The sequence below is a fragment of the Equus przewalskii genome, chromosome 16, assembly GCF_037783145.1.
Source record: "Equus przewalskii isolate Varuska chromosome 16, EquPr2, whole genome shotgun sequence".
NCBI classification, from domain to species: Eukaryota; Metazoa; Chordata; class Mammalia; order Perissodactyla; family Equidae; genus Equus; species Equus przewalskii.
The window spans coordinates 69,523,446-69,548,206 of NC_091846.1; the positions used below are offsets into that span (position 1 = coordinate 69,523,446).

At 47.1% G+C, this 24,761-nt stretch overlaps 2 protein-coding genes and 1 long non-coding RNA gene across 47 annotated transcripts in view; 2 read left to right on the forward strand and 1 right to left on the reverse strand.

Annotated features, from left to right (window-relative positions):
- PCCA (propionyl-CoA carboxylase subunit alpha) overlaps positions 1 to 540 on the forward strand; it is a 416,711-nt gene extending 416,171 nt beyond the window's left edge. For all 8 annotated transcript variants that reach the window (XR_011528233.1, XM_070579174.1, XM_070579175.1 and 5 more), the window contains one exon: positions 195 to 540. Coding sequence is in view for 7 of the 8 variants with exons in the window: in XM_070579174.1 (XP_070435275.1) it covers positions 195 to 263 (69 nt within the window). In the remaining variant the exon portion in view is untranslated. The remainder of the gene's footprint in view (positions 1 to 194) is intronic.
- Positions 541 to 1,713: 1,173 nt separating this feature from the next.
- The window catches only part of GGACT (gamma-glutamylamine cyclotransferase), a 47,466-nt gene continuing 24,418 nt past the window's right edge, over positions 1,714 to 24,761 (reverse strand). For 6 of the 38 annotated variants that reach the window (XM_070579185.1, XM_070579222.1, XM_070579188.1 and 3 more), the window contains 3 exons: positions 20,889 to 20,980; positions 11,836 to 11,889; positions 1,714 to 2,701 (listed from right to left, as the gene is read on the reverse strand). In XM_070579185.1, coding sequence (XP_070435286.1) covers positions 2,217 to 2,701; positions 11,836 to 11,887 — 537 coding nt within the window. In that variant the 5' untranslated portion in view covers positions 11,888 to 11,889; positions 20,889 to 20,980 and the 3' untranslated portion in view covers positions 1,714 to 2,216. Of the gene's footprint in view, positions 2,786 to 4,677; positions 4,845 to 5,101; positions 5,304 to 11,835; positions 11,890 to 20,888; positions 21,573 to 24,761 lie in introns of those variants that run through there. The other 32 variants (XM_070579196.1, XM_070579197.1, XM_070579204.1 and 29 more) reach the window with 12 other exon arrangements.
- Positions 3,265 to 24,761, forward strand: part of LOC139076524 (uncharacterized) — a 41,564-nt gene continuing 20,067 nt past the window's right edge. The window contains exon 1 of the long non-coding RNA XR_011528236.1: positions 3,265 to 3,336. This is a non-coding gene — a long non-coding RNA (uncharacterized lncRNA). The remainder of the gene's footprint in view (positions 3,337 to 24,761) is intronic.

Genomic DNA, 24,761 nt, shown 5'->3' on the forward strand with positions numbered 1-24,761 from the left:
GGGGAAGGTGGCGAGTCACGGCCCTCCACGAGGATGTCCCTGTGCACTCAGTCCCCTCTGCTGGGCCACCAAGTGCTCTACCCGTGCTCCAGGGCCCGCCAGCCTGTCTCTTCATTTCCAGAAACGAATGACGAGATTGCTCCCTCCTGGTCTAGTTAATGATTCTTACCCCTCCCCCCTTTTTTTAATTCAAGGTGAAATTGGTGCATTGTAAAGCTGGAGACACAGTTGGGGAAGGAGATCTGCTCGTGGAACTGGAATGAAGTATTTATAGCCTTTCAGTCATCACCCAATTTAATTAGCCATTTGTATTATGATTCTCTCACACGCAATTTACTCAAGCCTTTTGCAGGAACACCCCTGTGCGGCAGATTTTACATGGTCATATTTATTCCACATATAGTCAGAAACCAACGTTCTGCCAAAAAATCACCAATGGAAATTTTTATTGATATAAATACTTGTACATATGATTTGTACTTCTGCTGTGAGATTTCCTAATGTCAAAATTAAATCAATAAAACTGAGCATTTGTCTAAATATTAGTTTGCCCTTTTTTTGAATGAAGACAATGTACATAAGAGGCTATGAGCTGTGCCAGTAGACTTTAAATACTAGTGTTTCATTGTGGTCCTTGAGAAAAATTTATATAAATCCCAGTTCTTTGCCTTCGGTTTCACTAAATTAGCATTTGCCACTTTATAATCTCATCACCTGCTTCCTCCGGGTTGAGGACCTCACCCCGCCTGTGGTTGTCCATAACTTCCTAAAGCCCACATGGCACAGATGATGATTCTGGCGACCCCTCCTGCGTGGCTCACCCTCCCGGGTGAGTGCTGGATCCCCGGAGGCATCACCTTAGGGAGCGCTGACTCACGGTCCCCCCTTCCCCATCCCACAGGCTCTGCTCGGGGCTCCCTCACCCCAACTGTAGCGGGTGGGGCTGCCACAAGCTCCTCAGCTGATACCCATCCTCGCCTTTTTGTGTTTCTGTGAAGCAAGTTTCCAATTAAGAAAAAAGGGCTAAAAATAATGATCACGTTTTTGTGCCCGATGCAGTTAGCGAGCACAGTCTACCATTAAGTTGGAGAGTAAGCTCTCTCGACAGAGAACAGGGGTCCTGAGGCGCAGCAGCTGCATTTTCATTTGGTTTTGAAATTCTTGGAATACATTTCATACTCGGCGGATAAGGAGGGAGAGGCAGAGTCGTGCACTGATTTGAATCCACGCTGACAGATTATCAGATGGAGGTGGTAGTAATTGGTACTTCGTGCGTTGCTAAAATTATTTTAAGTGCTGTTTGTATTTGGAAGCTAAGCTTTCTGTCAGGCCTGAAGAACAAATTACTAATGTGCTGGGTCCTCTCTGAAAGGCCCACCCCCAAATGCCGCTCCCTTGGGGAGGCAGCGCTGGGACCTTGCCGCTGGGCTCCAGGCTTGGGTGGGCTTCCATCTGACATCAGGGTGTTCAGCTACCGTCTGCCAGCAAGTGGGTGCTTGTTATTTTGCTGGATTAGAAGGAAAAGAACCTTCTACCAAATAAGTAGACCCAAAAAAGGGCCAACAATAGCACTAACAAACACTTTTATATTTGATTCCCCAAAGCATCTAGTTTAAGTTTAAATCATCTTTAAGAATCGTTTTTAATAAGCTTGATCTGGAAATTGTGAAGAACGATGTTATATATACTCCAAAACTACTCCAAAATACGGCATGTTTTTCTTGAGTTTCTTTTATTACATTGAGACATTCAAAATGAGCTTAAAATTTTTTTTCTTAGTGCTACAGGTCAGAATCAGTACAGTAGGGCTGCCAAAATCTAGCTGCAACACATGGTCTTTACGATCATTTTAAATGTTATCTTCAGATTAAAGCAAAGCACAAAGAAGAAAAAAAGAAAAGGATGAGAACATATGAGTTCCTGAAATGTCAGTTAGGGAAACAAAATCCTAATTTTTCTTACCCAGCACATCCAAGCTCACGGCGCTCTTTAGGCCGCAAGGAACGGGGCGGGCCGAGGGGGATGTCAGGGCGCGGTCTTGTGAGATGGCTTGGGAACTGCTGCATTGAGAGAGGGACTGTTCCTTTCCCCACAGACTGCGTTTGACAAACACTTGGTTCAAAGGGCATGACTGCCCCCCACACTCGGCGAGTGCGGACCGCGCCGAGGCCATCTTACGGTCCTCTGCCCTCCGCCCATGAGCGTCCGGGAACTTCTCATCTGTTCTCCCGGGGATTATAGCGAAGCCCGTGCTGCCCCTGAGAGTCGTAATTGTCGTGGTACGGGAGGTGCAGCCACTCGGGCGGGAAGGTGGCCGTGCTGTACACGAAGCACTGCACGGTCCTGTCGGCAGCGGGCGTCTCCCTGGGGGCGCCGCGTGTGCCCTCCCACTCGAGGACCGCGATCGGCAGCGGGGTGCGCTGGTACATGTCTGGGCAGCCTTCGAACTCATCGAGGAAGCGCAGCATCTGCTCGTCCACGGCGTAGATCTCCCCGACCACGCGGTGGCCCTGCCCCGGGACGTTGAGCAGACGCGGGACGTTGTGTTCTCCAGCGATCACCAAGGGGTACGGCTCCGCCGTGCGGCCCCGGCCCTGGAAGGCGGCGCGGCCGTGGGTGCCGCCCAGCAGCACCTTGTGGTTGGGCTGGCCTCTCTTCAGGGTCCCGTACACGAACACGTGGGTCATGCCGGCCGGGGATGCTGCAGAGGAGAAAGGACGCAGACTAGGTCGGTGGTCTAGAGTCAGAACCCGGCGGGGGCTTCGGTCTCAGCAGGGGTTGGAAACTGGGAAGGACCAGAGGGTACACGGTTCAGGCTGCGTGGGTGAGCAGCTGCTCCCAACGCCCAGTGCCACCCAGAGCCCACCACTCCTGACCGCCTGCTGGGCTCTGAGGCTCCAGGGAACACCACCCGCCCAGACTGGATAGTCAGTATTCTGGGAGAAGGCACTCATTTTAAGAACTTATCAGATGGAGACAGCCTGTCCTGGGATCGAGCCCTGCAGAACTGCTGTTTTTTAGAGCAGTTAGTTTTCAACCTTTTTTTTAAAGGGACTTGAAAAATTACACAATAAATGTTATAGGAAAGAGAAATAATGACAAGCAAGTATGTCTCTCTCTATACACACTGTGTGTGTGTGTGTGTGTGTAAAATAGTCACCTGTAATCGGCTACAAGAGAGAACTCAGTAAATTGACATTCTGGTCCTGGCAGTATAACCCAGCCAGACTTGAACAGTCGCACCTTTCGGTGTCCTTTTTCAAGGTCCTGGAGGGTAATGCCGCTTCCCTGTGACTCACCGTGACTCAGCGCGGCGACCTTGGCTCCGATGTGAAGGTAAATATTTACCACTCGCCTGGGTCCCGGCCACAGATTGTTACATAATCCACAAAAGTGATTTGTGTAAGAGTGACTCAGACACAAAAGGGAATGAAAGTTAAACGGGGGTGGCCCTGCTCGCGCCCGGCGTGTCGCTGCCCCGTCCCCACCGCCGCGAGACCCGCGGCAAAGGACCGGCGCGCCCACCTGCCAGCGGCAGCGCACGACCGACCGGCCAGGAATGCGCGGAAGCGACGCCCCCTGGACACCGGGGTGTGCCCAGAGAGCGCTGTCCCCAAGCGCGTGGCCAAGTGGCCCTTGAGGAAGTCACACAACTCGCAGGACTTCCACTCTCTTCTCAGCAACCCGCGGCCACTCTGGGGTCTCGCCCTTGAGCCCCTTTTCAGGGCCTCGGGGTGGCGGGCGGCCCCCACGGCCCAACACAGCTCGTCCCCCTGCGCCCCCCGCGGCCCGGGTCTCGGGCACCGCTCTGTGCAATGTCGAGACTCCCATGGGTTTCGGGCAAACGGCACTCGGAGAGGCCTGGCCGTGGGGGAACGCAAGGCTGGCTGGGCACACGCACTCTGAGCACGTGACAGCCGACCCGAGCAGGACCGGGAACGACGGGAGCTCTAGTTCCGGGGACTCTCACAACAGGGGAAGGTCAAGTGAGAGTGCGGGGCTGGAGGGGGCGGCGCGCCTCGGTCGGGACAGGGATCTGGAAGAGCCTGGAAGGGCAGGCGCGGAGGGAAGCGGAACCGGAAGAGGAGCCGCAGGCCCTGCAGTGACGCGCAGGACTGCTGCTGGCGCGGGGGGGACCCGAGAGGGCGTCAGGACGCGCCCGGAGCCTCCTCACAGTGACAGGGACGCAGGGACCGTCTCCAGGAAGCCCAGGGCCCAGAGGATGGCAGTGGGTTGGACAGGCTGTGTGGCAGCCTGGAGAGCAGCGCTGGGAAGGAGCCACCCAACGGCTCTCCCACACTCGCATCCTGTCTTCCAGCACCTTCTGTCTGCACCGCCTCCAGGTCCTCCAGGGGCCAGACTTCTCACCCGCCTCCCCTCTGCCACCCTCGCTTGCCCGAGGTCTGTCCCCTAACGGGCCCGCTACTCTGTTCCCTCCAGCCTGTCCCCGGCCCTGCCCGCCCCCGGGCTGCTCTGGACGGTGCGTGTCTTGCTCACGGCCACACGGGGAGGGCTGGAAGGGAGCTCGGGAACCGTGGGCCAGCAGCCGGGTCTCAGGGTGGAGCCCTGCTCTCCTCCCTGCGCCCAGGCATTTCCCCCCTTTGATCACATTTTCGAAGTAACACGTGTCCCTGAGGAAAAAGTGGAATAATCTTACAAGAAAAACGAAATTCCTACCCCTTGCCACTCCCTTGAGGCGACACTTTCAGCCTTTTAACTGTTGCATTTGGTCTTCATCTCCATATTCTTGGTTACTTATTCTGCTATTGCTTCATGTTTTAAATTGTTTGCCTTCTTACCCTAAAAGCAGGTGAGCATAGTGGTTTAAAGCAGACTTTAGAACCAATTTGCCTGGGTTGAAATCCTGGCTAGACACTTATTAACGGTGTGACTTTAGGCAAACCACTTAACCTCTTTGTGCCTCGGCTTCCTCAACTATAAAAGTAATAACAGCACCCTGCCTGGAGGACCACTGCGATGGCTGCCTGAATTCCCACCAGCCGGTGCTGCAGCGCTGGAGACCTGCTTTAAATGTTCGCTGCGCTTCCTTTCGCTCCTGAAGCCCACGGCGGCTCCCACCCACGCGCCCCAAACAACTCACACTCTCGGCCCCACGTTCCTCCAGCAGACTCATCTCACGATTTCTGGTCAATCCATATTCAGTTCAGCATTAGAACTCAGTAACGCTGTTCCCAGATAAGGCACATAGTGTACTATGATTAATTTCCTTTCTTGGACGACTTTTTGTTTTTCTTGGAATTAAAAATTACTTCACTTTTTTTCTTGCTCTTTGCTCAAGTTTCTCTGACAGTGATGGCCCTCACATTTTTTGCAAGCGCTGTAGGAATCCTTGGCCTTGACCATCATGGGTTCTGTTTTTCCCTGGAGCCATCGCTCCCGGGGCCCATCCTGCTCCAGCCTGGGGCCTCGGGACGGCTGCCATCCGGGACGTCCCCTCCCACTTCCCTGAGCCTCATCCTGTGCCAGAGCCCAGGGGTCCCTGGGTCCCATGGCCCCTTCTTGGTTGACTCCCTTGCTTTACTGAAGCTTATTCTTTTCCGCCCTGGATTAACAATACAGAATATTCTAGAAATAATTCCCTTCAGAACTCTAAAGGCATTTCTTCTTGGTTTTCTAATTCCAGAAGTTCTTGCTGAGCAGTCGGGTTCCACTGGGACCCACAATCCTTGTACAGGTCTCTAGCTTTTCTCTCCGGAGGCTCTTAAGGTCTTCCCTTTCATCCTTGGATTCTGAGAGTCTGTGATGATGTACTTTCACGTCGGTTTTTTTCATGTGCTATGCCAGCAATTTCCATTTGGAAACTCATTGTCTTGGATCATGGGGAATTTTCTTCCTTCTCCTTACTTCTTGTTTGTTTTCTGGATTTCCTAATACTCAAGATGTTGCATTTCCTGGATTACTCTTCCAATTTTTTTTCTCCTTTTTTCCAGGTATTTTCCTTTATATTCTACTTTATCTTCCAATTCTATTAATTTTAAAAAAATTTTTGCCATCACACTTATTCCCAAGATCTTTTTCTTGTTCTCTCATTTTGTTAGCATCCTGTCCTTTCATGGCACAAGACCATCTCTCATCTTCGGGGGCACATTGTCATGGCTTTGGGTTTCCTTTAAGTTTTCATCTTCCCTGCACTGCCTCTCTTTCTCCTCAATTCCCCTTTTCTCTGTTTTGGCATGTTTCTTTAAGAGGTTTCCTTCACACGTAGGGCCTCCTGGCTGGTCTTCCATGTTGAAAAGTGAGATGCCATATAGGAAACTGAAGCTCGAGTGAGGGGAGGGGGCCTGACGGTCAGCAAGGCCTCGTCGTGGGGCTCTGGGGACAGGATTGGGGGCTGCAGGTGTGCAGCCTTCCCCCAACCCCGTTTTCAGGGTACCCCTCAGCCAGGCTCAGGTAGGCCCCAGGCTAGGCCTCCCTGGACAGTACCTCGTGGCCCCTGCTGGCAGAGGAGCCTGGGGGTCTCTGCTCTGGGTCCTGACTTTCCCCCCTCCCCCTTTTCTGCCTCTACGGCACCCCAGGAGCTGAGTTGCCCTGGCGGCCCACGGCACCACTGGGCGAGCTTCCCACCAAGCAGGGGCTTAGGTTCCAGGTTTCTGCAGGCTGCTACGTCAGCTACCATTCATTTCTGTTTCCGATCTTCCAGAACCTTGCTGCCCTCCCTCATCTTGTCTTTTGCGGTCAGGAGTGACATCTAGGGAGGAAGGAGGCGTAAAGGAGCGTGTTCCCCGGCACCTTCTCCCGCGGTGCCGCCCACTGCACCACCAGCCCTTTCACAGGGCCCTCGGCCCCTCGGCCCTCCAGAGGCTTGATGGGAAACAGAAGCGGCGGTTCAGGAGCTGCTTGCTTAGACGGCTGGTGAGAAGAGTTTGTTGGGGTACAGTGGACTCGAGTACATGGTTTAGGCCACCACGGGAAAGCCAGTGAGGCAGCAGTCGTGGGCACCAGAGAGGCCTGGCGGTGGCTCAAGGAGCCAGGCAGGGGCTGGGGGACTCGCCTCCGCCAGGGAAGAGCGGAAGGGGGAGCAGAGGGCTGCGCAGCCAGAGGCCCACGCCGAGCGCGGGGATGCACAAGGAAGGGGACACGCCCCGCCCTCTGGGAAGGTCACGGGGAGACAGACTCGTCAACAGGCGGCTTCAAACGTGGAGCGAGGACGGAGCGGCACCCCGGGCACAATGCAGGGACTGCCTCAGGAGGGGCGGCGGCGGGACCTGCATGCACGGCTGCCGGGCCTTTCCTTAAACTACGAGGACATGTCGTCTCTCCGGGATGGGGAGAGGTGGCACCAGGGGTGAGGACTTGCAAAACGGAAGAAGTTTAGAACCATCCTACTGGAAAAAGCCTAGCGCTGGAGTCAGCTGTCAGGTGCCGGCTCAGAGCAGGCTCTCCGCGAAGGATGCTGTTTTCCTGATTCAGCTGCAAAGCAAGGAAAGGAATCCTACATCCAAGAGTGACAGCGGCTTAGGGAGCCAGGAAGGAGGGCAAGAAGTCTGGTCAGAGAGACTCGTGGAGGATGGTGTTCCTGAGGGGGCTGACTAAATCCCAGCGATGACCCGGTTCCAGGGCATTGGCGCCCAGCAGCAGCTTTGGGTCCTCTGGGGGGCCTGTGCACACCTCTGCTGAGCACCACCTGAGTGCCCTGGGCCCTGTGCTGAGTGCCATGTGTCACCTCAGCTTCTCGAATCCTTGACACTCTGTGGTGGTGTTATCACCACTTAACAGATGAGGAAACCAAGGTGGCCTCGATGAGGGCTCCAGGCAGAGCTCACGTGAGGCAGCACCAGGAACTGGACCCCGGGGGGGGGGACTCCGAAAGCCTCAGGGCTCTGCTCTTCAGACGGACCCCAGGGCCGAGGGGCGAGCCGTCAAGCACAGCCTGGGACACAGGCTCAGCAGTGGCAGCGACAGGGTGCACAGGGCTCTGCCCCCATCATGCTCTTTTTTCCCCACTTGTTTATTTTGGATTTTAAGAAATTATGGTAAAATACACAAAACATGAAATTTACCATCTTAACCATTTCAGTTCAGTAGTGGTAAGTACGTTCACATTGTTGTGCAACCATCACCACTATCCGTCTCCAGAACTCTCTTCATCTTGTGAAACTGGAACTCTGTACCTATTGGCAGTAACCACCCACCCCCTCAGCCCAATCCCCGTCTTGCTCGCCCCTGGCAACCACATGCTACTTTCTGTCTCTATGAGTCTGACTACTTGAGGTACTGCATGTAAGTGAAATTATACAGTATTTGTCTTTTAGTGTCTGGCTTATTCCACTTCGCATAATGTCAAGATTCATCTGTGTTATAGCATATGTTAGAATTTCCTTCCTAAATTACTTAAGGCTGAATAATATTCCATCACATGCATATACCACATTTTGTTCATCCATCAATGGACAATCAGTCAATGGACTGAATCAGTGAATGGCTTGCTTCCCCTGCTTGGCTACTGTGAATAATGCTGCCATAAACGCTGCTGTACAGCTATCTCTTCAAGCCTCTGCTTTTAATTATTTTGGATACATACCCGGAAACGGGATTGCTAGATCATATGGTAATTCTATGTTTAATTTTTTTGAGGAACTTCTATACTGTTTTCTATAGTGGCTGCACCATTTTACATTCCCACTAACAGTGCACAAGGGTCCCAATTTCTCCATATCCTTGTCAGCACTAGTTATTGTCTATGTTTTGGTTTTGTTTTGTTTTGTTCTTCCTTTTCAAGATTGCTTTGTTTATTTGGGGTCCCTTGAAATTCCATGAATCTCCAGATGGATTTTTCTATTTCTGCAAAAAAGTGCTGTTGAGAATTTTGATAAGACCCGCACTGAATCTGCGGATCGCTTTGGGTAGCAGTGACCTCTTAACAATATGAAGTCTTCCAATCGATGAACAGGTGTCTCTCCATTTATTTAATTTCTTTCAGCAATGTTTTGAAGTTTTCAGTGTAGAAGTCTTTCACTTACTTGATTAAGTTTATTCCTAAGTATTTTATTCTTTTTCATGTTATAAGTGGAAGTGTTTTAATTTTCAGATTGTTTATTGTTAATGTATAGAAATGCAACTGTTTTTCTTTTTTGAGGAAGATTGGCCCTAAGCTAATATCCGTGTCCATCTTCTACTTTTTATATGTGGGACACCTGCCACAGAATGGCTTGGTAACAGGTACATAGGTCCACACCCAGGGAACCAAACCAGGAATCCAAACCAGGGAACCCTGGGCCGCAGAAGCAGAGCATGTGAATTTAACTGCTAGGCTATTGGGCTGGCCCCAGAAATGCAACTGATTTTCGTGCACTGATTTTGTATCCTGAAACTTTGCTGAATTCATTTATTAGTTCTAACAATTTTCTTGTGGAAATGTTAGGGTTTTCTACATATAAGATCGTGTGAACGGAGAAAATTTTACTTCTGCCTTTCCAATCTGGATGTCTTTTACTAGTTTTTCTTGCCTGATTGTTCCAAGCAGGACTTCTAGTACTATGTTGAATGGAAGAGGTGAAAGCAAACATCCTTATCTTGTTCCTGACCTTAGAGGAAAAGCTTTGTCTTTCACTGAGTATGACATTAGCAGGGGGCTTTTCATATATAGCTTCCATTATGTTGAGGTAGTTTCCAGTGTTTTTAGCATCAAATGGTGTTGAATCTTGTCAAATGTTTTGTCTGTATCAATTGAGATGATCATCCAGTTTTTCCCCTTCATTCTATTTATTAATGTTATGTATTACACTGACTGATTTTCCTATGTTGAACCATCCTTGCATTCCAGGAATAAATCCCACTTGGTCACAGTAGATAATCCTTTCAATGTGCTGTTGAATTTTGTTTGCTAGTATTTTGTTTAGGATTTTTGCATCAATCTTCATCAGGGATATGAGTCTGTAGTTTTCTCATAGTGTCTTTGTCTGGCTTTGGTGTCAGGGTAGTGCTGGTCTCATTGAATGAGTTTGGAAGTGTTCCCTCCTCTTCAACTTCCGGGAAGAATGTGAGGAGGATCAGTGCTGATTCTCTTGACACCGCCGGTAGAACTCACCAGTGAAGCCATCTGGTTCTGGGCTTTTCTTTGTTGGGAGGTTTTTGATTACTGAGCCAATCTACTTATTGGTTATAGGTCTGTTCAGCTTTTCTATTTCATCATGGTTCAGTCTTAGTAGGTTGTGTGTTTCTAGGAATTCATCCATTTCATTTAGGTTATCCAATTTGTTGGCATACAATTGTTCATAGTGTTCTCTGATAATCCTTTTTATTTCTGTAAAATGGGTTGTAACGTCCCTTTTCATTTCCAATTTTAGTTATTTTATCTTCTCTTTTTTCTTAATCTAGCTGAAAGTCTGTCAACTTTGTTGATATTTTCAAAGAACCAACTCTTGGTTTCATTGATTTTCTCTATTGTTCATCTCTGCTCTAATCTTTATCATTTTCTTCCTTCTGCTAGCTTTGGGTTTAATTTGTTTTTCCCCTTTGAGTTCCTTGTCTCCCTATACTCTTGTTCCTTGTCTGTCATTCTCAGCCGATTTCCAAGAGCTGCTGTGGGGGTCACAGCCCACAGAACATGTGAAACGTCTATTACATTGGCCAGATCCTCTCAGAACTGCAGCCAGGGCTAACTCAGAGTATGCCTGTGATTCATTGAGGCCTGGAGACACTGGTATCCTCCTAACACACGGTGCCCCTGGGCCAGGCTAGGAAGGGTGGCACTGCCACCGCAGAAGGGCATGCTACCTTCTGAGGCTCATATGTTACTACGTCTTTAACCTCGTCCCCTTCCTGCCATGTAGTTTCTTCCATGACACTGGGTTACGTTCAGAGTCTTGGATAAAATGCAAGAGCTTGGTTTAATAAATAATGGATAGAAACACCTCTAGGTGAGCCATTTGGGCTTTTCCAGAGCAAACTAAAGAGTGCCCTTTAGGAGTGGCTCCACCTCTGCTTTATTGTGAAGTAGACCCTCCCAGGTAGGCCTGTTCTGGGACACTGACGGTCAGGTCAGGCCAGCCCCTGCAGGGAACATCATCAGGCAGGACGGCCTCAGCATTCTGTAGCTGGACATTTAAGGACACAATGCATGATAAGTGTAAAGAAATGCACTGTGGCACAATGACAGGCCTGAATCGAACTCTCACCCCTACCACTTGGCAGCTGTGGGTCTTTGGGAAAGTTATTAAAACCCTCTGAGCTTCTATTCCTGCTTTTTAAAATGAGGTTCATCCAATCTCCCTAAGAGCTAATCTCTGCTGACTGCCGACTGGGTGCCAGGCCTCAGCACCCAGTGAATGTTAATTCTCTCTCCTCCCCTTGATGCTGCTCCCTCCTAAGTCCTCCACCCCAACTCCTTCCTTGTCAAGATCCTATAAAAACACCTGCTAGCTTATATTCTTCTCAATAAAGCCCCTTAAAAAAATAAGACAAAAAGGAACACTCTACCTAATAGATAGAAGAGGGAATCGAGCCATATCAAGTGTTGGTTGTGGCCTAAATGATTTTCAGAGACAAGAAGAATACCTGGGAAGGTGCTATTAGAGAGACACGATCGTGGTTAGGTCGCACAATGTTAATTCCAACTCTGGAGAAAATCAGTTCCGTAACTGTTTTCTGCAGAAGATGATGGCCTATTTCCATAAAAGAAACACTAGCAATAAAAATTAAACTTCTTTTCTAGGAAATAATGTAGCTTGCTAGAATGACTAAATTATAATTTTCTCTATGTTATCTATTGAATTGTATCCTTTATAATATTGGTTTGAGAATACCTCTTCTGTAATAAACAAAGAAAATTATTATTCTGCATTCTGGCTCCTTTCACAAGAAAAACATCATTACCTTCTGATTGTGTTTTGAACAACAAACACAGATCCTTCAGGAAGAAACTCATGCCTGTGGGGATTGAGAAAGGATCAGAGTTAAGCACTCAAACAAGCAATTAATTCCCATTAGAGGATTAAGTCCTCCTGCTCACTTTGAATCAGAAAAACGAATTGTGAATAAAACCGTGTACAGCCAAGAGGTTACTTGTCAAAATTAATAAATTAGAGAATTGAAGGGCAAACTGGAATGCACAGAAGTTGAGCAGCCACACGAAGCACTGGCGAGGCAAGGTGGTGGGTTTTGTATTCGTGGAACAAGATCCCGCCGTTCTCAAGGTGCCTCAGGAACATGAGGGACGGGGGCATGGCTTCTGCCACGCGGTGCCGTCCTTACTCTAACTGATGGATTCCATGAAAAGAAGTCTAAAAGTGTCTTCCTGCCTGTATGTCACCATCCCCCATGCAGGAATTCCCCTATAGTGTCTTACCATTAATATACAGAACCAATGAAAGAGACCTGTGAGGTATTAACACGCAATTTAGCAAATTTTACTTTTGAGTCTTGGTGCCGATTCTAAATGAATTCAAGGAACATCTCTGTAAGCAACGTTACCGACATGTAAAGGACTGAGTGGGAGGCCACTGCTGTGGTCAGGACTTGGTCACCTTCCATTTGGGAATCAAAAAGCCCAAGAGCTGAACCCTTGTCCCAAACCCAACTGGTCGGAATAATGTGGACATCCAGGGGTCACAAGGAGGTGGAACAGGCTCAGGGAGAGTCTCGAAAACTTTTATTACTTCAGCGAAATTTGGTGTGTTTAACATTGTCAATATGTAAGAAAACAAAAACCCTCATGGAAATGTTCCCCTGGCCTGGTGCTGCCGGAAAAGCCTCTCACTGACTCAGCAGTTTTCTTTCTTGAAACACAGTCCATCCACAGTTTCACATTCATCGCTGAAGCAGAAATTGAAAGTGATTACAAGTCCTTCATAATTGTTGGATTTTTCCTGCTTAATTTTTTTCCTTAGCCACCTGGTGGTAAGAATTTGTAAAAGGCGGGATTTAATTTAAGCATTTATTATGCTAGTTTACAAATTAAAACTAGTGCATATGCCTAGACCATATTTAGAAACACACATACCAGGTGAACCAAGCAAGAAAAGAGCTAATATTTAACTCTTCTTAAACTAATCTGCAAAACAACTTAAATGGACACCAGTTTCTAACATGAAAACAACCTTTTAAAAACGGTGTCTCCATAACATTTTCAAACTGTACTAAAATTTAATGTTACAAGGAAATGTCAGTAAAATCTGTATGTCATCACTTCTGTCTGTGTTCTCCGAGTGATAAATCATTAAGCCACTAACAATGTTTATTGTCCGTTGTCAAGTTAAGACTGTGTGAGAAAGGACAGGTGAAGTGACTGGATTTGGGTCGCACACAATTAAGGCCCTGAGGAGCCAGCTCTGCCCCTCACCGCTGGCTGGACACTGAGCTGTTTTGGAACCAGAAACACCTGCCCCAGAGCTGCCATGCAGCTCCGTCTTCTCTCTGTCTTCCCATCTGCTGTATAAATTAGCTTTCACAGTTCAACATGTCATGTCAAAGTCGGCTCCAGAAGAACCCTCGTGCCACCAAATTCGTGAAGGGCACCATGTCACAAGTGAGGCCCAGTTAGTCGTTACGTGGCCCCCAGCAGCCACCCCGGGCAGCGCACCCGTTAGCAGAGGCGGACGTTACTACGTGTGGTCCAATCTTAGTAAAAAGCACATGTGATGTTGTGCACGTCTGCTCTAGAGAGGAGTCTTATTTCATAGAAACCTTCTCGAATCTCAGTCAAGTAGCCACTTCTCTCCCTTCCTACTGTAACATTATTTCCCCTTGAGAAAGCGCCTGAGTGTCTGATAGGGTTACACATTAATTCTTCAGAAGTTTCTTAGAACTGTAGGAAACAGGTGAAAAAACAAAACGCCTTGAACTTTAAACTGGAGCTGGGCCTACGAGCATGAGGCCCCCGGGTCACGTCACTCTCCCGTCGGGCGCTGGCAGGCAGCAGGCCGGGAGGCTTGGCCGCATCCTGCCGGTGATCTGATTCTCATGCTCTTGCTTACTCGTTTCTTTATAGCAATGACAAGGGCTTCCTGCCTGGGGCGAGCCCTTGCCATCCCCCTGAATACCCCGGAAAGGTTTAGGGCAAAACACCTTTCTTACGTTAACGGAGCAGCTTGGGTGAAATATTGGTGCCTTTGAAATTAAGAAGTTAGGGTCTCCACTCACAGTCGCTCCTTCAAACCCTGAACCCTCATAAGTCTGGGAAAACAGACAGGCGCTTCATGGTCCCTGATGCCACACTATGTCCTCTGAACTCTGCCTCGGCAGCCATTCCATGGGTTTTTACTCTTTGGCCATACCAAAAATTTTATTTTAAAAAAAAGGGGTTTTTTTCTTTTTCTTTCTTTCTTTTTATTTTTTCACTGAGGAAGATTAGTCCTGAGCTAACATTTGTTGCCAATCTTCCTCTTTTTTTTTTGCTTGAGGAAGATTAGTCCTGAGCTAACATTTGTTGCCAATCTCCCTCTTTTTTTTTTGCTTGAGGAAGATTAGTCCTGAGCTAACATTTGTTGCCAATCTTCCTCGACTTTATATGTGGGATGCCACCACAGCATGGCTGACAAGTGGTGTAGGCCTGGGCCAGGAATCCAAACCTCTGAACCCAGGCTGCCAAAGCAGAGTGTGCCAGACTTAACCATTATGGCACAAGGCTGGCCCCAAAAGTGATTTTTTTAATGCCGCACCACTTTAAAGACAATTGTATTACCGTCTTTAAAATATACAGTGAGCACCAAGGGAGACGTGACCATCCCCCTACACTCCCAGGCCTGCTCTGAAAGTCTGCAAAGGACCGGCCCAAACACCGGGTCAGGAAAGGCTCTACGGAAAGAGGCAGGATGGCGAACTGGCCAGGTCTGCAGGGCCACGGTCCCAAATACCAGGCATGGTTGGGAGAGGAGGGGCTGCAGCCTCCACTGGCTTCTGGAATGAGGCACAAGGAGCAGAAAGCTCAGGAGAGGCCTGGACCCCCGCCAGAGCCAGAACATGTGCTGCAGCAGGTGGTAGTGGAGAAACAGCAGATCTGACCCCAGCGAGAAAGAGCCCAGCGCCCTGAGGCTGTGGCTTCAGGAGCCTGGGCTCTGCGCGCTGCCCACCTGCGGCTCCGAGGGGAAGATACAAACGCTGGCCACCCAGGACTGAGAGCCACTCGAAATGCTTCACTCACGTTCTCGAGTTAATGCTCAAATGACGAGATCGCCTCCCCTCCCTAGCTTCTCCCCACATTCCAGATGGAGAGACTGAGACGAGGTAACTTAGGTGGCCCTTAAGGGCAGCAGAGCAGGTGAGTCTGCCTTCACACCTCCTTCCTGCCCCACAAAGGCTTGCCCAGCTCTGGAGTGGGGCGCTCCTCTCACTGCCTCCTGCCCCCCGAAACTGCAGAACAGGAACAACATCCAGCCAGCAGAGGGACCCAGGGGGCCAGTGGCTTGGGCCACCGCCCCACAGGAGGCTCCATTTGTATCCTCATCTCTACAGCACCCACGGGCATTCACTGAGCACCAAGCACACACTGGTGCAGTCTGCCCAGGGAACCTGCACTCAGAAGCGGCCCTGGTCCTGAAATTCTTAGTAACCTTATCTGACCTTGTGTAAGTGCAGTCTGATGAAACACTAGCACACATCCGTGAGCAGAGGACATCCATGCAGCCCCACTGGCACCCAGCGTTCTCAGTGTCCCAGGAACACAGAGTCCCTGTGGACCCCCGACAGGTGGGATTCAGCGGGTCTCGGAGTGAGGACAAGGTAACGTATCACATCTCTGGCTGGGTCAGCTGGGAAAGGCCACGCTTTCCATTCCAAAAAGAATTTGCTTTGAATGCAGGAAGAAGACAGTGGATTCTAAGAAACATGAACAACCAAGAAACTCTATCCTGCCCCTCCTTCCTTGGGCTACTTCCCCGCATCAGCCAACCGCATACATTGAAGATGAAGACAGAGGGTGAGGGCCACCCCAGGGCACCGGAGTTCCTCGTCCTCTCAGTCTCTGCTCCAGCATCAGGAGATGACGCTGGGCAGTGTCGGCAGAATGTGCACATGTCAAGAAGTGAAATAATACAGCTGAGATAGTTTTGAGCAGCGTTTCCAGTTCTAGTAAAAACAAAATACATATGCATGCACGTAGGAAATTTTTTTTTTTCCTGCTTTATCTCCTCAAATCCCCCAGGTACATAGTTGTATATCTCAGTTGCAGGTCCTTCTAGTTGTGGCATGTGGGATACCACCTCAACGTGGCCTGATGAGTGGTGCCATGTCCGCGCCCAGGATCCGAACCAGCGAAACCCTGGGCTGTTGAAGCGGAGCGCAAACTTAACCACTCAGCCACGGGGCCGGCCCAAATATCATTTCTGTGATTCCGCAAATGAGTAAATGCTCCTCTATTTGCATTTAAACTTAAAACTGACATTGCACAATATAAAGAGGAATGATAAACTCAATGCTGAGAATTTAGTATAATGTAAAATAACACAATTAAATAAAACAAATAATAAAATAAATAATATCAAATAATAAAAAAGCAACTAAAAAACATCACAGCAAGTCAAGAGAGGGCGACCACAGAGGAAAGGAGAAAACTTCATATTTTAGGACCTTTAACTGCACTCTTCCTGCTTTCTGAACAAGGGACCCTGCATTTTCATTTTGCCCTGTATCCTGCCTGGAATCACTCTCTCTAAACTGTTTCTCGAAACCACAAGCTCCTCAAGGGTGGGGTCGAACTTTCTCTTCATTTTACATCTTCCACGTCATGCAGCACAGTTCAATGCATGCACAGGTGGAAATACTGCTCTGGGTGCAAACCTACAGGAATCACATTCAGTCCCGTAGCTCCGCCACCATTTCCTTCAGATGCCCAGTCACAGGGGCAGTTCCAGGAGAAGCAAACTGCTCTGGACCCTTTGACTGTGACCTGGGGCCTGTCACCCTCTCCCTCCCCTGCCCCCCAGGCTCCCTGGAGCAAGGACAGTGGTAGGCATCCACGCTCCTGTTCCAGAGCTGCACCGATGAAAGGCCATCTAGAACATGAGAAACTGTCTCCAGGGCCAGCTCAGATCAGTGGGCGTGGAGGGCGTACTTTCTGGGAAGACGGAAATGTTCTTATCTTCATTGGGGTGGTAGGTCCATGGCCATATACATTTGTCAAAATCATCCACAGGTGTACCTAATGTGTGAATTTTCTTGTGTGTAAATTATACTTCAAAGAAAGTTGATCTTAAAAAAAAGATTAAATGAAATCATGGAAGGAAGACAATTTGTAGGCCACTCAGACTGTAATTATGATGACTAATTTCCGTTCTTATCTGAGTTCAGCATACTTCACAATCCCTAATCAAAAGCAAAAACTTATGGTTTATCTAGGATTTCCACAAGCATCCAAGTATTTCTAAAAACATGTTTGTGGTGGCCTCCCTTAAACTCAGTCCCGTTCTAGAACCCAACATGCAATGAAACTAGACAGACAGATTTCTCCGTAACTGCCACACGGGCTCCTGGAAGGTGGAGCAGCCCCAGGAGGCGTGACGGAGGGCGCAGTGGCCTCTGAGGGAGGGGGACAGGGATTAAGACTCGGGCCTCACCAGTTGTCAGTACCCACCCAGGCCCATCCACACTGGCTCTGACAAGCAGACTTCCCACAGTTGGCTACTAAGAAATGCAGCAAACGATTGGCCTTTTAGAATGTTTTTGCAAGCCTGCTTAGAGGGGAGCGCAGCTCCTAACTCACACGCTGGCAGTTGCTCAAAATATTTATTCTGCCTGGAGCAAGCCCCCTGGTCAAGGAGGCAGAGCCAAGAATCTGTGTCTGGTCCCAGCCTGCGGCCACTGTGCAGGGCAGAGGAAGGGCCCTCAGGTCTGGATGACGGCAGGTAACTCCCAGCCTACCTTGTATGCCCCCAAAGGCCTTTTGTCTTCTTGGTGACCACTCAGGCAGAAAGCAGTGGAGGGAAAGGGAATGACTACCCATTAGTGTACTATTTAAAAGGTTTCTTGGGTTTTTTCCAGAAACATTTTAAGGCTATATTAACTTAAAATGGTTCTTTGTTTTGCTTTCTTAGGTGAGAAATGGGGAGTTCAGGAATGCAACTTAAATTTAAGTTAGAAGAAGCACAAAAGAACAATTACAAAATATCACACAAAGCCATTCCCTTCTAGGTGGCTTGCTAACAAAATATTCTAGAAGGAAGAGAACATATACCCATTTAAACAATTCTTATGTAATCATTTTTGAACTCAGACCTACCCAAAAGAGAATAAATAAAATAGTTACAGATGCAGGTGAGGCCCCTGGCTAGAAAATATATAGCTAATTCTATTATACATCTATATAATATATATTATTTAGCATAATATTTCATAGCGTATGAGGAACAAGTCTCCCAGAAGGAGCACTGGACAGAGAGCAAGAGATCGAAGGCCAAAGCCAAGCTACTGCTGACCTCAGAGGTGTCTTCTCACCCAGCCAAGTGGGTAAGGCCAGAGCAGGGGGAGAGAGATGCGGGCATCCTGGGCTGGGCTACCCGGGGCCCAGGATCTAGAGGAGAGCCAACGACGGGCCTCCACCCAATGACACAGGACAGAATGAATTCATCAGGGAAAAGACTGGAAGATGACCACCAAGGATAACTGCAAGATGTCAAACTTGAGAGCCCCAGAACCACCTGCACGACACAAGGAACCTGCGTATTGCTGAGAAACCACCAGACAGGGCCCACACACCGGTGTGTCTAGTGCAAACCAGCTCCCAGCCCAGGGCCACCCTGCTGGCCCACGGCCCAGGAGCACGATCTCAGGAATAATCCAAACTCCCCTTCCAGTGGGCTCTGGAATTCAGGACTTGATTCTTTTGGTAGCAAAAAAGATTTCCCTTCAGAATTAGCTTTTGCTAAGAACATCACTAAAACTAGTTTAAATTCTCTGAAAAGATGGTGGCTATGTTGTCAGGTAGGCAGGAGCAACACAAACCTAGGGAAGTTAACTGCCTCCCTTGTGCTCCAAAAGAATGAATCACCCCAACACACACATGCGTGCACACACACCCCTCCATTTTTAAACAATTTTTAAAAAGAAATAATCCTTTTTCAAGATAAAACCACAGAACTCAAAATTAAGCCGGATGCATTTTTTGATTACCTGTGCCCAAAGCATTTAAATCCTTTCAGTGCCTTTATAATTACCCCAAGTGAAGTTCAATGAAAACAGCTGAGATAAGTTAAAACCCTGAATTACAAGCAAGCAGGGGAGGGGGGAGGAAATTAAGGGCATGTTACTGAACATGCTTCTAAAGACTTTACACAAAGTGGACCCATTTACTCACATTCCTATGAGTCCCAAACACACAGCTGGTCACTGCCCACTGACAGCAGCCAGAATTCTTTGAGTCCAAAACTTCTAGAAAAATATGTTGAGTTGTAGTGACTGAGCTTTGAAGGAAACTGGATGCACCAAACTAATTGAATCCCACTCTTTGATACAATTTATCCCCTCCCCACCCGCCCAAAAATCCCACTTTAAAAGCTACATTCCTGCGGGGACCGGTGACAGAGGCCAGGACCACCACTCTTCCTCAGGGCTCCCGACACTGGCCTCTCTCGAGTTTGGGGGTGGATCCCAGGACCCTAAATATTACTAAAAAGCACAATTTGGTCTATACTTAGCTCTTAAAAAGCACTTAAAAGCCAACACACAGTCCACTCCTGGGAGAGCAAAATCCAGTTAAAATGTAAAAATCCCTTGTTGCCACTTTGTGGTTATCAGAGAACAGATGCTGCCACGCTCAGTTTAAACATTTTTTCAAACTAACTTCAAAAACAACAGAACAAAAGCTTTGTTTTTCATTACAGGACTTGTGTTTTTTTAAGTCTATGGTGTTCTTTCAATCAGGATAAAGGGAAGGACTCGGGGAAGCTACTGCTGTGTTTGTTCAACTGGTTTCCGAATCAAACGGCCCAAGCATTTGAGTTAGGTGTTTAACAACTGCTTTTTGTCTATAAGAACTTTGCCATTTCTGTTGCCCAAAATGACTTTCTTATATAAAAACAAACAAAAAGACATGTTGTACATATAAACAGCAAGGCCAAGAAACTAAGGTCTCTCTCCTCTCCGGCCTCACCTGCCGTGGGCCAGCCCACGGTCAGCAGGAGGCCGCTCCCTCCTTCCCGGCCTGGGCTGATGTGAACACACTTCGCCTGGTACCTCAGGAGTTTCTCCAAGAAGAGGAAAGAAGCAACTCCCCTTCCCAGAGGGCCATGCTTCACAGACCACCCAATATCTAAGGGTTAACCGAATCCTGGTTGAAGCCCCAGGAAACTGGGCAACACTTCGCCAGTGCTTTGCACGGGCCCCAAGGCCCAGGGCCCCTAGGCTCCGCTGTGTAGCACGAACCTGGCGCAGAGGCAGCTGGGAGGAGGAGGGAGATGGGTTCGAGAAACCAGCTCCTTTCCAGCCCCCAGAGCCTCCCTCCCCAGGGAGGAGGGGAGGACCCCACCAGGCCACAGTCCCCCAAAGAAGCGGATCCTTTAAAATTCATGCAAACTTGGCACTGTTTTAATAGAAGAATGATTTCAACTGTTTTTGAGTTAAGGAATTTCTCTCTCCCCTGCTGCCCCCATCTTGGAATAAAGACAGTTCTCCAGGGAGCTGGACCATGTTCATGGAGGGGGCAAGACCAACACGGCCCAGGTGGGCACACTCCTCCCCAGGCGCTAGCACCCAAGAAGGAAAGGAGGAGATTCCAGCCTGATGTCTTCCTGTGGATGCGAGAGCACGCTCTGTGGCCACCCAGCCCTCTCCTCCCTGCACCCGAGGGCGCTGCCCTCCAGCCAGCTCTCCGGCCAGGCTGCACGGCTGACCCCTCTCTCCTCCACCCACAGGGAGGGCCCAGCTGCCCCCCAGATCTTTCAGGAAGACACTTACAGAGTCCGGTGGAAAGTGGCTGGAGCCCAGTTTGTTAATCTCACCTGTTTCCCCAAGGAGAGGAAGGAAACTGGCTGGACGGGGCCGTGGGTGGATCTCCGGGCACTGACAGGTTCTCTCCACTCTTCCAGCAGCCCTGCAAGGCAGGTGTTACGGTTCCACTTCACACATGGGAAACCCAGGCTCTGAGGTTACTTAACTAAAACAGCACAGCTGTTAAGTGGAATGGCCTGGATTTAAAGTCAAGGCTGAATCCAAAATCCATGCTCCTTCCTCCAAGGCAATGTCAGGATAGTGGGTACCACTGGGCGGAAAGCGGTGACTGGAAAGGACGTGAGATACCTGGTCTACAGGCTGGTTGCTTGGCCTGTTCTTATTATGAAAATCCATGAAGCGGTACGATTTCCACACTTTTCTGATGTGTGTTATACTTTCGTAAAATGCACACACAATTTAGTGGAGTTCAGAGGTGAAGGAGATCAAAGGCTTCACAGACGTGGCCTGGCCGGAGCTGGACAGAGAAGCAAGATATCCCCGGCCTTGAAATGGAAGTGGCCGCATCCACGCTCCCCAGGGCAGGGGAGCTAAGGTAGATTCCCCAGGGGTACAGAAGGCTCCAAGTCATAATACAGCCCTTCTCCAACTGCAGAAACTCCATAGCATCCCAGAAGAAAGAGTCAAAAGATCCCAACTGGAAGCAAATGGACGAACCCAGGATGTGGGGCATTCTATGGGAGAAATTTTTAAAAAGTGAGAGTGATCTGCCCCAGATTGAGAGATCTAAGGTACATAACAGCCCTGGGTAATGTGCAGACCTTGTCTGCATTCTGATTTGAACTTATCAACTGTAAAATAAAATTCCTGAGAGAATCAGAAAAATCTTACAGGTATATCTAGGTAAAAGATGATACCAAGGAATCACCGTAACATTTTTTTAGGTATAGATAATGACATTATGGTTCTAGAAAAAGGATCCTTACTTTTTAGAGATGTATATGGAATTACTTAGGGTTCATGTAATATGTCTGAGACTTTAAAATACTTCAGTAAATCAAAAAAGGGGGATTAATGTGTGGCAAAATCTTGATAATTATTGAATCTGGGTGACAGATATATGGGATCATTGTACCATTCTCTCTACTTTTATAGACTTCCCTCCTCCCACCAAAAAAAAAAAGAGAAAATATGAATTACCAATGTAAGAAATCAAAGAGGGAACATCACTACATATATTACAGACATTAGAAAGATAAAAAGGGAGTACAGTGAACAACTTTATACCAATAAATTTTACAACTTTGATAAAATGGAATAATTCCTTGAAAGGCACAAACTACCAAAGCTCATTACAGACAAAACAGATACCCTGAATAGCACTGTATCTACTCATGAACTTCTACTCATAGTTAAAACCCTTGCATAGAGGTAGATGGTTTTATTGGTGAATTCTAGCAAACATGTAAGGAAGAAATGATACCAATATTAAATAAACTTTTCCAAAAAAAGAGAAGAAAAAACACTTCTCAAACCCTTTTATGATGCCAATATTACCTGATAACAAAACCAAAGAAAGACATTCGTAGAAAAGAAAACTACAGGCCAATATCTCTTATGAACAGAAATGCAGAAGTCCTGAACAAACATTAGCAAATCAAATCCAGCAATATATAAAAGAGATAATACATCATTACCAAGGAATGCATCATTTAGGAAGGTAAGGTTAGTTTTATATTTGAAAATCAATCAATGAATCACATATAAACAGATTAAAATAGAAAAGCCTTATGATTGTCTCAATAGATGTGGAAAAAGTATTTGACAAAATTTAACAAATTCATGATAAAAATTCTCAGCAACCTAGAAAGAGAAGAGAACTTCCTCAAGTTCAGAATCTCTAGCAGGACTGATGGGAGGTATTCCCTCCTGAAGGCAGTTAGTAAAGACTGGAGGAGATGACTGCTGCTTCAAATGTGAAAACAGTAACACAAAACCCTGAGGAACATGAAAAATTAAGGAAACATGACATCATCAAAGGACCACAATAATCTCCCAGTAACCAAACCCGAAGACATGGAGATCTATGAATTACCCAATAAAGAATTCAAAACAGCTGTTTTAAGGAAACTCAATGAGCTACAATGAAAACACAGAAAAGCAATTCAATGAAATCAGGAAAACAAAACATGAACAAAATGAGAACTTTAACAAAGAGATAGAAATCATAAAAAAAAAAAAGAACCAAACAAATTTTGGGGCTAAAGAATTCAAAGAATGAAATGAAAAATGCAACAGAGAGCATCAATAGTAGAACAGATCAAACAGAAGAAAGAATCTGTCAGTTAGAAGACAGGAACTTTGAAATAACTGATTCAGAGGAGAAAAAGAAAAAAGAATGAAAAAGAGTGAAGAAAACCTAGGTGAATTATGGGACATCTTGAAAAGAACCAATACACAAATTATTGGAGCTCCAGAAGGAGGGAGGGAGACCAGGGCAGAAAGCTTACTTAAAGAAATAATGGCCGAGAACTTCCCAAACCTGAGAAGAGATTTGGACATCCAAGGTCATGAAGCTAAAAGATCACTCCATTATTTCAATCCAAAATGATATTTTCTGAGACATTATAATAAAACTGTCAAAAATCAAAGACAAAGAGTGAATCCTAAAAGCAGCAAAGGAGACTGTAACTACAAAGGATCCTCCATTAAGCTGTCAGTGGCTTTCTCAGCAGAAACCTTACAGCCCAGGAGAGAGTGGGATGATATAGTCAAAGTGCTGAAAGAAAAAACCCTGCCAACCAAGGATATTCTATGCGGCAGTCATCCTTCAGAAATGAAGGAAAAATAAAGACTTTCCCAGACAAACAAAAGCAGAGAAAATTCATCACCACTAGACATGCTTTACAAGAAATGCTGAAGTGAGTTCTTCAAGCTGAAATGAAAGGATACTAACCAGTAACATGAAAATGTACAACACAGTGGTAAAGGTCACAACCAAATTCAGAATACCCTAATACTGTAATACTAGATTAGGTGATGTGTTAACCACTTGACTGTAGTATAAAGGTTAAAGGGAAGAGTACTAAAAGTAACTATAGCTACTACAATTTATTAATGAATAAACAATATGAAAAGAGGTCAATTGTGACATGAGAAACATAAAAGGTGAGGAGTAAAAGGGTAGTTTTTGTATGCAATCGAAGTCGTTATCAGCGTAAAACAGACTGTTACATCTATGTTTAATGTAAGTCTCATGGTAACCACAAAGCAAATATCTATAGTAGATTCACAAAATACAGAGAGAAGAGAATCAGAGCATACCACAACAGAAAAGCACCAATTCATAAAGGAAGGCAGCAAAAGAAAAAGATAGGAATAAGGGAACTACAAAACAGCCAGCAAACAATAAAAGGACATTAGTAAATCCTTATCTATCAATAATCACCCTAAATGTATATGGACTGAATTTTCCAGTCACAAGACACAGAATGGCTAAATGGATTAAAAAAAAACAAGACCCAACTATATGCTACTACAAGAGACTCTCCTTAGCTCTAAGGACACACACAGGCTCAAAGTGAAGGGACAGGAAAAAAAAATTCCATGCAAGTGGAAACCAAAAGAGAACAAGGGTAGCTATATTTATATCAGACAAAATAGACTTTAAGCCAAAAACAGTAACAAGAGACAAAGAAGGGCACTATCTAATGATAAAGAGGTTGATTCATCAGGAAGATATAACAATAAATATATAGGCACCCAATATCAGAGCACCTAAAATATATTAAGCAAATACTAACAGATCTGAATGGAGAAATAGCAATTCATTAATAGTAGGGGACTTCAGTGCCCCACTTTCATCAACAGAAAGCTCATGAAGGCAGAAAATCAACAAGGAAACATTGGACATGAACCACATA